This window comes from Embiotoca jacksoni, unplaced genomic scaffold (genome assembly GCF_022577435.1).
Source record: "Embiotoca jacksoni isolate LCO1_2020_lvr unplaced genomic scaffold, fEmbJac1.0.p SCAF_6, whole genome shotgun sequence".
NCBI classification, from domain to species: Eukaryota; Metazoa; Chordata; class Actinopteri; family Embiotocidae; genus Embiotoca; species Embiotoca jacksoni.
Window position 1 is genome coordinate 13,496,252 of NW_027185414.1, and position 15,243 is coordinate 13,511,494.

At 39.9% G+C, this 15,243-nt stretch overlaps 1 protein-coding gene across 2 annotated transcripts in view; it reads right to left on the reverse strand.

Annotated features, from left to right (window-relative positions):
- Window positions 1-459: 459 nt before the first annotated feature.
- LOC138213195 (heterogeneous nuclear ribonucleoprotein C) overlaps window positions 460-15,243 on the reverse strand; it is a 38,562-nt gene continuing 23,778 nt past the window's right edge. Inside the window, exons 3-7 of one of the 2 annotated variants that reach the window (XM_069174126.1) lie at window positions 8,834-8,884; window positions 5,189-5,358; window positions 3,623-3,736; window positions 2,358-2,515; window positions 460-1,876 (exon numbers count right to left, since the gene is read on the reverse strand). In XM_069174126.1, the coding sequence (XP_069030227.1) occupies window positions 1,838-1,876; window positions 2,358-2,515; window positions 3,623-3,736; window positions 5,189-5,358; window positions 8,834-8,884 (532 nt within the window). In that variant the 3' untranslated portion in view covers window positions 460-1,837. Of the gene's footprint in view, window positions 1,877-2,224; window positions 2,516-3,622; window positions 3,737-5,188; window positions 5,359-8,833; window positions 8,885-15,243 lie in introns of both variants that reach the window. The other variant, XM_069174125.1, reaches the window with a different exon arrangement.

The window sequence follows — 15,243 nt, forward strand, 5'->3', positions numbered from 1 at the left end:
ATTACCCTTTTTTACATGTTGTCTCTTCAGTGACGCATGGTCAACTTGCTCTGGTTGTAAAATTTTGCAGTCTGAGTCTCGTTTGTATATCATGTTCGGGATGACACACAGCTGCCCTCAGAGCAACACACGCATTGTGAATGCTTCTGTGCACAATCTTCTGAGGGTCAGACTGACCTTTGGTTAAACCTTCTGAGCACTAAAGGAAAGAGATGTTGTGGGTTCAAAAAGATGTGATCACATGATGATCCACTCCAACTCTATGCAAGCAAGGAGATATCAATTTACCAGCTTTGTTATGCAGTTCTGTATGGATTATGGTATGGACCCAATAATTCTATAATTAATAAACATCAGATGAAACAGCACAAGTGTTTTTTTTTTAACACTTGTTTGTCTTCCACTTTTCTCCTCTGTTTCTGTCTTGGTTTTTTAGAATAAAAACACACCACCATGAACTGCATTTATACTCAATATGAAAATACTTTTACTACTGTGACAATGAGTATTTCCACTTGGCTTATCTTAAGAATGCAAACAAAACATGTAACACCATAAGAATTATCATAACATCATTATTTTCTTTAAAAAAAAAAAAGAAACACGAAAAATCCTAAAGCAAGATTAAAATCAGAGAGCTAAACAATTACAGTAAAGTATACAATGATACAGTATTACACACTGACCTGGGCCTTTGCACAGCCTAAAGTGCCAAATACATAGCGGAAGAGAGTTAGAACATTCCTCTAATACACTTAAAGCAGAGAAAATCCTTGTATTTCTTAAGGTTGGACAAGTCTAACATGCCTTTCAGAGAGGTACGCTGTCTAAAGTACGTTGTAGCATATTGATACTTATAAGCAGAAAACAAACCTGTACTCTCTTTTTCTCTAATTATCTGGCGAAATTTCGATATCTTTGCGATACACAATAAAGAAAGACTGTGAGCGGAGTGTCCACAAAAAGTTCTTGAAAGGTCTCATTTGAGAGTGTGTGCATTACAAACTACTTTGAGATAGAGTGGACTATAATTTTACTGCACGTGAGCGCAATATTCCAGTTGTAGTCTTATTCTGAACATAACCGTGCATTTTAAGTTGATATTTACATGGTTCATGACAGCCCATGCTTCTGTAATATTTCTGGTTCTGTTATTTATTGTCAATGTAAAGGCCCCTCATAACAGAATTCTAAAAGAGAAGAGTAAACGCTTTGATTTTTCTTTGTTGGATCACATGGTTGTTTCTTGGGAGAAACTGTTGAAGTAGCAGAAACACTCATATAAACACTGTATATAAATCATTACCGTGAGTGCTGGCTTACACATGTTGCCTGTTTTCAGCAGAAACCTTTAATGAGATTAAGATAAAGTCGTAAGCTTGTTACATAATGTCTTAATCAGAGAATTATATTGCTTCACTTAATAGCGATTAATGCCACAATATTATGACTATTACTGGAGTATTGCTGTTCATTTGAATCCACTCATATAATAGAATAGGTTAATGTCAAGTAGGTAAGTTAAATTCATATCTCTGCCTCCAGCTGTTCTTTATAATTACTCTCTCAATTGGATCACTTTCTCTCTCTCTCTCTCATTCTCTCAGGCTAACCAAACAAATACATGTCAATCAGATGAATGTTTTTTTTATAAGTCACCTCAGTGTTTCTGGCTCATGATCACAGAAATCAAGCTGCTGTGATAAATGTATTAGGTTATCTGATATGTACACCCTTTGTTGAGCCGCTGATGTGGGTGTTAGCTCGATGGTTTATGTTCTCTTCCTCCATGTTTGGCACTTAGTCCACGTCTTTTACGCTTTCTCATATTCCTCTTTCATATTTCCTCCTCTGGGTCAGAGCTGTGGTTGCTCATCTGTGACAGACAAACAGGGAGACAGACAGTGAGACAGGAAGGTGAGAGAAAAACAAAGATGCATTTCATTAACTGCCAGCTCCGAATGACCCAGTCAAATTTCATTATGCAAGTATAATTTAATTCCACAGTAGCATAGTTGTTTTGTGTCCTCGCACCTCACAAGACAGAAACATTTGATTGTGTTGTTTGTGTGATTTTCAAGCTAAAGCAATGTTTCCCTCGATTAAGATATTTTTCCGCTATTATTTCTGTTTTTTTTAATATATGTTGTAAAACTTCATCCACAAAATCCGGACAAACAAAATACTACTGCTTCAGACAAATTATGAAAAAAAAGTTTTTTACCCTTGGTCTTGAGTCTTTATATCTTCAGAAACCAATTTGGTTAATTAAACCAAGAGGGCTGTCCTTCTGTGTTGCACTTTTTTCTTTTCTTTTCTTTCCTGAAAGGATGCACAATATCTTCAGGTGCATTTACCGTGTGGTGGTCATCATCCGGCTCCCTCAGGTTGGGGCTCTCCCTGTGGATTCGATGGCGGGAGCTAGGAGGGGAGAGGGAGGAGAGGGAATGCTCTGGGCTGCTGGCTGACACAGCGTATGGTGAGCCAACTGGACTGTCCTCTCTCAGAGGAGACCCTGAAACACAAGAATAAACAGATGCACACATGGAGATTAGAGAAAACAGGTTTATGCGAGCTTAGGTTTGGACGGGACTGTGAAGTTTTCTCTGGGTCAAAGGCACTCCAGTGACTTTGTACTATAGATGACGAGCAGAAAACAAGAGTGGGAGTGACACGATGAAGGACGGATGTGGAGATAGTGAGAGGATAGTGACAGACAGCAGGGCTAGATAGTGACAGACAGGGGAATCAAGTAGCGCCGGAAATAAATGAATATGAAGATGAGAGCTATCAATCGCCCAAGGTCATTCAAAGCAGATAAACACACACACACACACACACATTTCTGCAGGTGTACATCCAGAGCTGCTGTACTGCATTGGGCCCAAGACTACTTTTTTTTTTTTGCACACTGTATATATGTTCAATCTGATGTTATGATAATGACTTCAAGATTCAAGGTTAAAGCACTGTCTTTAGTCAAGAACATTTTAGTGTAGCAGTGTCTGAGGGATCGCAGGTCTGCACCAAACCAGTGGTGTAAACTGTGTATCTCTTTATGATCAGTTTAATTATGTCTGCAGTTAAAACAGGATAATGAAGCTTTGTCCTGATCGTTCCCTCGACTGTTACTCTTGTTGGCAGGCGCAGTTACGATCCGACGTCCACATGAGGGCAGCAACACCACTTACCGATGTATAGTGAGCTGCTGTTATTTTCTGAAGCCTCATCAGTCAGTTACTAGTGCACAAACAACGAACAGAGATACTGAAACTTACACACACACACACACACACACACACACACACACACACACACACACAACCTGGTATCATTCTCGGTTCAACTTTTTAAAAAAGTCCTGACTGGAGGAAAATAATTGATTCGTCAGATAGTGGCTCCATCCATCCATGTGTTCCCATCCCATCTCCCAGTTTCCCTTCAGCACAGACCCTGAATCATTTTGATTGGGATTGTGACTGGAGGAGCTAATCAAACAGAAATCTGAGAGTGGCATATTGCCGGAGTCCACCTTAAAAGGGATTTTGATGTGCCAATAGATTATCTATCATTCAATTTTAGACCTTCCTCCCTCCACTGTCTTTCTGAATGAGTCTCTCACCTTTGTGGTCATTCCTCTGTGTGTCCATCCTGTCAAGACTGTCAAGCAGCCCATCAATCTGTGTCTTTATCAGAGTCAGCTCCTTTTTAATCACCTGCAACTCCTCCATCCCCACTGCAGAGAAAGAAAGCGAGAAAGAATGTGTGTGACATCAGGAAATACACAAGCTGAACATATCTTTAGGGAGAGTTTTAAATGTAGGCTTATCCAGCTAATACGTGAAATGAGTAGAAACACTGGAACAATATAAATACCCGCTATTAGTTCAGCACCAATAGTTTCATTAATATTTTTGGAAATAAACATATCCGTGCTTATGTCTGTACAGCAAATATGAAGCCACTGTTTGTAGATTATTTTAGCATAAAGATTGTAGACAGGGGAGGCAGCTAGACTTGATTTGTCCAAAGGTAACCAAATCTGGCAGCACGTCTAAAGCTCTTGAAGGAATATGTTACATATTTTTCATTAGGTAAATTGTGGTTTTGCAAAATGTTATAAGCACCACTATTTTTTGTTCAGAAGCAGGGACTTCCTGGTGTTATTTCTATACAATAAGACTGGAAGTGTAGCCTTTATGCTAAGCTAAGGTAATCATCTCAAGCTCCAGGTGCATATGTAGCATACACGGGAGAGGTATTATTAAGGTAGGTAAATATTAATCCTCTTGTATAACTCGTAAATTATAAGAGAGGATTGAGGGATTAATGTGACTGTAAAAATTCCATAACAATGTTTCAGCATACTACAATTTAAGTCAGAGAACATGTGGCTGCCTCTCCTTGGCTGTGTATTCAGGCTCTAGAAAATCTATCCCATGATGAAAACTTTAGGCCAATCACAGGTCATTTCAGAGAAAGGGCTTTCCTATTGGCTGCTCTGCAAATGCAGATATGCATGCATGTCTCTTCTATTAAGCCTGACTCAATTGAGCAAATTTCCACAGGAAAAGTCGCTGATCCAGCACTGGCAACAACTAGGGGACATTTAATCCCCTGGTTTAAGACTTATATGTCCAATGCACATGGAGGGAGACCAAGGCAAAGCTGCTGCACCGTGCCGAGGTTAAAGTGGCAAGCCAGGATCACCAGCACAGCATCCACACAAAGCCCAATGTAAAGTCTAACAGCCCTCAGAGCTGGCCAGTGGGAGTGTGTCACTTAGATGGAGTTGGTGGGGACAATGGTTGTCCAGTTTGGAGCAAGACCCAGACTAGGCAGACGCATGTGTTTCTGACTCTGGCCCAAGTATTTGGTGTCATACAATCTTGGCTTGAATGCAGCTCTTTTTGCCCACTGCACCATTTGTTAAATAAAATCAGCATCAGGCACTGCATGGCTGCTTTTTGTCAGATGTATTTATCATATTAAGCATTCAATTTTAAATGCAGACAGGCTGACCATTCCATTTGCCAGAGTTTTAGGGAACAGTGAGAACCTGCAGTATCTAATACAACCTTCCTTTTAGGCCTAGAATCACAATCAAGACAGATATGCTTTTTACCAAACAGTTTTGGGAAGCTTAAGTGATATTTAATCTCAGTTGCAGCCCATTCAAATTACTCACACTTGGCTGTGGTTGAACTAGTGGAGTGGGCTCTGGAGCTTTTGGAGTGGGTTCTGTCTCGACTGCGTCTGTGCCCGGAGGAGTAGGAGGAGGAACGGGAACGCTTGGCCAGACTGGGTCCCAGGGGTAGCGGAGAGAGGGATGCTGGCACACGCTGGTAGTCATACACCCTGCAAATTAAGAAGATACAGTTCACAAAAATAACTCTTTATCCACTGTAGTCTGCTAGATGTGCTTCTGTTGTATTTGTGGGAATGTTGTCTGTGTATTTGTGCAATTTTTCTGCAAAAGTGCCTATCTGAAATCCTAATGAAAGACAAGGAGCTGGAAACAAATATTTAGTCACATACTGGTCAAAATGAATAAATTGAGCGGGGAGATGAAAAGCATCCAAAGTATCCAAAGAAAAAGTTTCAGCATCCATAAAGTACCAAAACTCAGATACTATGGAAGCACTATAGCATCAAGAATAGAAAGGGATCGTACAAGGTGGGAAAAGAAAAATTGAAAGAAAGACTTGAGGGAAAATGGCAGTTCAAGCATTTTATAGATGAATATGGATGTTTAGTATATATTCTATGTTTCTTTGTCTTTTATTTTCAAGACAGAGAGAGTGAAACTGTCGAACTCTTGCTCTCGCCTCCTACTGTGGACAACTTCATGTCTCTATCTGTCACTGAATGTAATTGGTTCTGTCAGGACCAATCAATAGCTCCCCGCCGGGCTCGTAGTGCTGGTGACAGGGGGTGTATCACAGTCAACCTCTATTGTGGTTACAGAAACAACACTGTGTCTGTGTGCATGCGTGTTTCAGCAGAAATAGAAATGATGTTGTGATTGAAAAAGAGAATGACCTCAACTCTCACTGACCCAGTGACCAGGTGAAACACACTTACAGGATCAAAACTGACCAATCATCACTGGGCAAACCTGCAGGAAGCGTTGGAACTATAGAGAAAGAAAAATCTAAGAATGTTTTTTACCATGTGCCATGTACTGGTACTGTTGTTGTACCAGCTATAGATGTGGCTTATTAAAAATAACAACAACAACAACAACCAAAAGAGCTACAAATTAGATCACAATTTCAGAATAATGTGAGACACGTTATAATTCTGCAGAGTAACAGCAATCCAACTGGATCTTGTCACAGTTTGGATATTTCTGGATCAACGACAGTCTGAGAACTGCTTAAATGGTTTCTGCAAAGCCAGGAGAGAGAAAAGCTCCTCTGTTGTATATAACAGGCCAACAACAGGGAGACAAGCTGTCAGCTGCAAGGACTTGGAGTTGGGCGGTAATGTAGATTTACCGATTGAGTTAGCCAGTCAGTCAGACAGACATAGCCTGGCTTCCTGAAAATTTGTCTATATTGTTTTCTTCTCTGGAATATTCTGTGAAGCCCCTCTATTTGATAGAGATTTCTGCACAGACAGTGTTCTTAGCACATCCACAGGAAACACAAAGACACATGCACATCACAATACCACATAAGGATGAAGTGTATTAGGCCACCATAAGTGTGTGAGATTAGAGGCTTTGAGCATTGTCCGTGTGGGGAGACACGGAGACCAAAGACTTACGGGAATTTAAAGTCTTTTAGAGGTTTGCAGGGGCAGATAGACAATGTGTTGTTACACCGGCTTTGAAGTGTCATCTCACAGAATGAAAGCTCAGACAATGAGAGACGGTAGACGAGTGAGGATTACAGAAACGTGTGTGTGAGTGTGTTTGTCTCTGTGGATTAGACCCCACGCGGAAAGCAGCTTTGTCAGCTCGAGCTGTTATCTGTGTGTTGAAAGACACTTTACTTCGTGTTTGCACAAGAGGACAAAAACAGTCATTTCTCACGTATTGATGTGCACAAACAACAAACACAGATACTAAAACACACACACACACACACACACACACACACACACACACACACACACACACACACACACACAGTCCCCACGCACTCAAACCCAGAGGCAAACATGTGTATACACACATAACACACACACACACACACACACACACACACACACACACACACACACACACACACACACACAGTCCCCACGCACTCAAACCCAGAGGCAAACATGTGTATACACACATAAATAACCCCCCCCACACACACACACACATCACACACACACAACACACACACACACACACACACACACACACACACACACACACACACACACACACACACACACACACACACCTGTCAGTAGCGCTAGCCAACAGCATCGGGAATAATCATGCACTGTGTTAAAAACAAATTGAAAATCAGCAGTGAGTGTTCCCCCCTGAGCAAAGACAGAAAAATGCAGAGCCAGGAAAACCAAATGAAAAAATATAACAAAGAAAAGATGACAGTTAATACTCAGAGCAATTGAGCATTGAAATGTGCGAGAAAAGCAAAAGAACGAGGTGTGCTGTATATTCTGAGTGCGTGTGTGTGTGTTTGCGTGTGATGTGACTGCAGTGTGACTGCCTTCTTGTATTCAGATCTGCTGAGTGGAGTGTTTATGAGTGAGGCCTGTGAGAGGTAGGAAGGTCCCAGAGCAATTTCAGAGGATGCCCAATAACACAGAGCCACCCTGAGGAGACCTCGGCTAACTACCTTGTCTGCCTAACCACTGCCCTTACAGTAGCAACACACAATATAAACTAACTGCCAAGTCAAGTGTTAACAATATGAACATATCCTGAATTTACTTGATTTTAGCGAGAGAGTCGTCATTTAACTTTACGGTTGTTGTCAACCTGCTCTGGCAGCTAACAAACAGCAAATATAAGATGGAGAACTTAAACGAAAAGTGCCTGAAACTTTTGATATTTAATAACAGAGACTGCCATGTTTGACAGTGATTTTTGTTTAAATCTTAGTCTTAATAACAGAAAAAAAAGTCCTTTTATTTAAATTATAGTCAATTAAAAGTGAAGAGTTTTAGCTTTCCTAGGCCTTCAGTGAAATGTTTTCTTTTCTATCTTGTTTCGATACTAAATTTTTCTAATGCCCTGAATTCCATTAAAAGTGAAGACACCAGAAAATGAAACAGTTATTTGTTTTCATCAGGGGTCATCATTTCTGCAGAAGCGCTCTAAAGTGGAAAAACCGAGCCAAGCAGCACTGAAGCTGCTGTTTTCTTGTCGTGTCCAAACACCTTACTGAGACACAACACGTTAGGGTCACTTTGTGCTATGTCACGCAAGAAAGACTTAATATATTGCATCTGAAGTTCAACAAGACTTCCACACCTTGGAGCGGTGCGGTTTATGCAAATTATATTTCTCAGACTGTGTCTTAGATCTTCAATGTAAATGGGACTGCACATAACAAACCCACAACTTGGGTGCATTTAAGTGTGCAATTGGGTAAATATGCAGAAATGTATATTTGAGATTATCTGGTCACATATTTCTATGTGTACAGGTGTGTCAGTGTGACTGCCGGCTCTTGGCCGTTGAGCAGTAACAGGCTAGACAGTATGCAAAGGCAGAATGACAGACAGCTGTGTGGCAGACAATGATGGGGAGACTATTGGAGACAGCCAGGATGCAGAATCCTCTTTAGCCTCTTCCTTTAGTCTCATGTGACACACAGACAAACAATAAGGTGTGTGAGCTGCGTGGCTTTCACGACAATACCTGTCATAGCAGTCCTCGTGGTAGCTGTCATAGTCCAGGTCGAACTCAGATCTGCAAGAGAGATGGAGAGAGAGTCACAGGCAGAGAAGGTGGTTGGTAAAGTGTTTGTCAGAACTACATGATGCGCTTTTACTGGAGCGATCACATATTTCACTTTACACACAGTACGCTTGGTTAGGTTGGCAGTGTGTAAATATGTGGGTCTCGGCAGAGATGTATGGTACAATCACTTCATCTGGAAAGAATACAGTGTTCATGATCCTCAGCCAGCCAGAAAAAAACATTGGATTTGTTCTGCTGCAGCATGTAAGGTGGAAAATCCATATTGGATCGTATTCTAACTGTACCGCCTACTGAACACCTCGATGTCTGAGTTTGGTGAGGTAAAATGTGAGGCATGTGTGAGAGTGAGACAGAGACAGAGAGAGATTCAGAGGCAAGTGAGTGATGTGACAGGAGTGAACTTATATGGAATGGTAGCTGGTGCGTACCTGCGGAACAGGCAGCAGGAAGTGGAGGAGAGAAAAGTGACACTAAGCCAGAGCAAGATCAAATTCTGGTGTGTCAGACCTCAGCATTCCTCGCTAATCCCTGCACAGAGTCGTGAATAATCCCTCCATGTTGCTCACCCTCCCTCTGTCTCTTTGTCTTGCTCGCTGACACTCCCCTCTATGCATCTTTGTCACTTTTTTTTTTTAAATTTTTATCCATCATGCTTTCTTTGTTTGAACTGACCTCATACATTTCTTTCTCATTCTTTCTCGAAGTTTAATTCTAGTCACCTCATGTACATTGAATCAATACATCATAATGTTTCGAAACATGTAATATGGGATTATTTTTTTTGTCAATTCTGGGCAGTGGAACAAGTTTTCCTGACAACACTGACACATTAATTTGATATAGCCAGCTTCCCAGCAAACATAAATAAGTACATAATGTACTTTGGATTTATCATAGCTGTTTTGCTGAAAACAGCAGCCTGCTGTAGCCAAATGAGAGCGGAGAGAACCAAGACCAGAACCAAGACAAGCACGGCTGCAGACCAGAAAACCAAAACAATGAGCTGAAAGACACTCAACACCTGCAGTGCAGAGGGGAACTCAAGGTCAAGTGATATTGTTCTATGATTTGTAACAAACAGGGACTCCTCTCACAAATAAGCAGCCATGAGATCCATTGTTAATCGGAATTTATTGTTTATTGACCTTCTAAAGTAAGAAACTGAGAAAACGGCATATTAAGTAAATAAACACTACTAAGTAATTTGCATGAACACATCTCTGACACATTTTAGACTGCATCTTACCATATACCATACCTGGATGTTCAGATAAATGTGCAGGTGAAACAAAATATTTGTTTTAGGACACTTTAATTTTACAAATCCAACACACCCAAATTCCTTACCATCTGCTTAATGTTGCTCGGAGGGTAGTGATTCTCATAGTGATATGTGGCTCATCTAAAAAAAAAAAAAAGACATGTCTTTTTTTATGTTGGGGCAAATATCAAAGGACTAAAGTGAATACTTCTATAATACATTTTTTGTTTTAAAGACTAACAACCTCTGTGTGCTCATGTGCATCAAAGGTGTATACTGATTTTGGACCGTAATCACATCACCTCCAGCATTGCTTTCATGGACTCTTCTCTGTCTCATACCAGCTGTTTTTCAGAGCTCAGGAGACAGGAAACCACAAAATAATTTATAACAAGTGCACATGTCTGAGCTGTACACTTGCCAGAAATGCAAAGCATAATTTCAACCCAATTTAAAGACTGCCTTCTGTTATACACCTTGAAATGGACATGGTCTACATGTTGTTTTACCTCATTTTGTCAATCAACATCAACATAAAATTAACATGGCATTTCTGGTGAATTTGCCTTGTGGACACCCTGTACCAGGTAAGGACTCAGAGAGATGGAAGGACAGAGAAGGGACAAAGAGAAGAAGCAACTCCACAGCTTCTCAGCTGAGCTGATATTTCTGTTCTCCAAGTGAATTCAGTCAGAAGAGAGATAGAAAATAACAGCTATTCACCAAAAGCTTCAATGAGGGGGAACTAAGCTGCTGTTCACTTTCTATTCGTTTCTTTCACTTATTTCTTTCACATCCACTCGTGTACTTTGACTGTTTGTAGGAGTAATAACCATTTCTTATGTCAGTTATTTTGTATTTGAATTTTACTTTCTGACTTTATCTGGATTAATAAAAATGATCATATTTTAAGCCCCGAGTAATTTTTGCATTTCAGAAATTAACACATCATCATTACTTAACACTGATCGATTACAAATCCGTGCCAGTGAGTGATCATACAGAATTCTATTAAACAATTTTGATATGAAAACGGTGCAGGTCATATACATCAATTAGCTGTCACTTAACCCCTATATGTTGAATAATAAATATTTGGTTATTCATTTTGTATTGATGGTTGGGTCATTAAAATGTCACCGTGGTACAGTAACAATTTGACATAGGTATTTTTATTTGATTTAGTGAAGATAAATCTGTGACAGGTAAGCACAGCCCATTTAGACTGCAATTACATTCAAAGTGAGCAGCCAAGCAGCTCTGCCAAGAGAGAGAGAGGCAGATGGACAGCAGGGTCACTAAAGGCTAATTAATTTCTTTTCATAATTTCTCAAGTGCCAAAGCAATCCATTAGACATGGCTGGCTATAAATCATCTCAGCCTCAGTGTGCCTCTGTTCATGTGCTTTTGTGTTCATTGGGCAAAGACGAGTTTCTTTTGTGAACAAAGCATCTCTGAGATTTCCTCCAACATGTGCACCGCCACCGGCAGCAGAAAAAGATCCGAATTTCACCGATTCTGAGGGGAAACCTCGAAGGTGCTTGTGAGTGTGTGTGTGTGAAACTGTGAGATGAATTATTAGAGAAGTAGTTCAATTGATTTAAACCTCGACAGATGCAATTTAAATTCCACTGACAATGAATCAAAGTGACATTTTATGTGAGATTCTTGTTTTCTTGATTGTGGTGACAAATAATCATTGCTTCTTTTGTTCTCAACTTCTGTACAATCAGTTCACAACATTGTCAGCGGTTCTTTGTTTAGTTCTCAGACTGTACAGCTGAAATTCTAACTGAAGTCAATACATCATATACAAATGATGTTATAATAATTTCATGTGTTGCCTGAGAGATGGTGAAAATCTTACCACAGTGATTGCTGAGTATAACATAGACCCACAGTTGGATTTAGTAATAGACGGAAAAAAGAAAACAGCACCTGCAGTAGTTTGAGCCCCACCTGAACCAGCTGCTGAGTAATTTGTCATGCATGGTTGTAAAACCCACTTTTGGCAAGAAAAGAAGGAATTAGTTCCAGTTGCTTCATTGCAATACTTATCATGCGCTTTCTTGCCTCCAAAATTTATGGTCATTGATTTATATTAACATTTGGAATTAAGTGAAAGGACAGACACTTTTCATGATTGTCTTGTGCTCCTTCAAAAGATAAGTCAAAGATTTGAGGTCGGGCAGAGTGTAGGATTAGTTAGATATCTTAGAGATAGATATCTTAATATGATCTTGAATTTACACAGGGGTGCAAGGGATTTTAATTGGTTTGACAGATTATTCCAGTACAGTTGATGCCTTTCCTAAATCAGCTGTGCAGGGTTTCTGCAGCAGCTGACCATTGCAGCAGTTGAAGATCACATGTAAAGGCCAAAGAAAAATACTGCATTTGTCACCAGTATAAACTGGTATAAACTGTCTGAGAGTGTTTACACTCTCTGACTCTCGCTATATCACAGGGTTTTATGTAATCAATAACACTGTATTTCAAAAGCAGTGTGAATGTTGAAGTCTGATTTGAACATTTTTGACCGACATTAAGAAGTTCAGTAACACCAGATATGATGAGCAGCACAAAGCCTTAGGATGAATTTGTTCAGTGCACAATGAGTAAGCATCAGGAATCCAGACTTCAGTCTGATAATATCTCGTGGATCCGTTATAGACATCACTTCTGAAGCTGACAGAGTTTCACATGATCAATGTATTAAACTATTACCATAAATCTGTCAATATTTAAAATGTTTGCAGTATCCCAGGGGGCGAGATGTGAACTATGGCAACAGATTTGTGAACTTTAAATCTCACGTTAAGCTTGTCGGTATTTTTAAAAGGTGCTAATATGCTCCTCATTGTGTTCCACAATCTATCCATTGTTGTCACACCTCACCTGTTGTTAGTTATACGAACAAATGCAGTCTGACTGCGAGTGATGTTGTGTTTACAGCTGCTCACACTCTCCTCGATGTTTATACAGAGATACATTAGGTTTTCTTGCTGTGTTGATGATATGCCTGTTGCTACCAAGCTTAAAATCTGTGATGAACCCGAGCTCGACATGTCATCATCTAAAAACAGTATTGTCGATGATAACAATGCAACGCAACACAGTAAGAGGACTAGACCGTGTAGAATACCTCGTTCTTTCCTTCATTTTAAGATATTCATATTAACAACCTTTTTAAAGCATGCTCTGTCCTGTTAAGAAATGGTTCTAAGAGGAGTTATACAATACTAATTAAATTAAATTGAAACTTTTTTTTTTTCTTCATGCCTATATTACTGTGATTCTATGCCTACCACAGTCAAGGAGCCGTGGTTCACCTTCAGCTTCTTTAAAACACAGCTGCTTGTCTTCTAACAAAGATTAAGCACAGGGAGCACATTTCTTCATCGTTGACCTTTCTCCGTTATCGGTCAATGGAGTTCAGGATTAAATACAAAAGACTAGAAATTACATATCAAGTAGTATCACAGGGTGAAGTACCTGCTAGCATTTTTGAAATGTTCAGGTTTGTGTCCAAATACATGCTAGTTAGCAGCTTATGATTGACCACATATATGGTATTTTTGCACCGATAATATGTAATATGTTTGCCTTAATTGTAACAAAATCCAACTCAAGGGACACTTTATTAAAGAAAGCTTTGAGAGTATTTAAAGTATTTGTCACTCCATCCCTTTTTTAAATTAATGTATTTTTGTTTCCTTTTTTTTAGTGACGTTGCCTCTACCACTTTGATCTTAATGGTTTAATATGAAACGATTTGTTTTCAAAAGTATGAAAGAAAAACCTCTGAGCTTTCCTCTCAGCCACTTGGTTGATATGGATGTGTGAAAAGTGCGCACATAGCAAATAGTTCACAATTCATTTTCTTATAATCATAGAGGAGCCACAAAGTCCCGAAACAAAAGTAAACAAACAATAATGTAGCAAGGATGAATGTCTATAGATGTTACTCCCTGTGAATATGATGTCCCAGCAAAGTTAAGTCAGGAGTGCAAAAAGCTTCCTCGTCACAAACATAATAAATAATTTCTCATGCTCTGACCAAGGTCTGTGTCCAAAAGCTTTGACAGTGAATGGGGTTTTGAATGTGAAAAGGTTTGACTTTTTTTCAATCTACACACTTCTTTACTTGTAGATTCTTATGGGTTGGAAAGAAGAAATAATGAAGAGGATTTTGTTTCAAGTGACGATTTAACTAAGCAACAGACAAGACAGTAGCTGATCATAAGCCTTTCAATGTTCCCTTTAGGTTTTATTGCCCCTTAGAGCCCCCGCACTGTCTCCCCGAGCTCCATATCGTTTGTGATAGAAAGGCAAAGGTCAAAAGAGGTTGTTACAGGGACTATATCAAAATGAAAAGCAATGAGACATGATAAAAATGGAGCTAATGACACCGTAGGACAGACTGCTAGATTGTAGTGAGGAAAATGCGCCACACAAGCCCATCTCTTCAAAATGTTTTGCAGTTTCATTAGAGCAGGGGAGCATGAAAAGTCAATGGCAGCTCATAGTTACTCTGCCAGATGTTTAATGCAGCTTTAATGCTGCAGAGTTTCAGGCTTTGCCTGTTAAATGCATGCACACTGGCCAACTTCTTGCTGACAATATCCTATCTAGGTGCAGATTTTTCAACCCTACTCATTGTGTATTGTTCTCCAGTTACTCTAACTGCAACAGAACTGGCTTCAGTATTCAATATTATTTGTCATTTTGTGCAACAATAATTACAAGTTCACTGGTGAACATGGCCCCCTGCGAGAGAAATATATGGAAAACATAACGCGGCACAATAATCAAGACAGAACACATTGGAGTGCAACCCGCACCTACACAGACACTGAAAACAACATGCAGTCAAGAACAAATGAGATTACTGTGTGTAAAAACTGTGCAGTGGGATTTTTCTTCTTCTTGGCCCAAAAAATGAGAAAACTACCCTTGTGTGTATGGACCGACGATTTAAGGAGACGGAGAGAGAAAGAGAAGAAAGAGAGACCGTGGGGTGAGTATGATCAAGATGAGAGAAGAGAAGCTTTGATGGGGGAAGGGGGGGGGGGGGGGGGGTGAA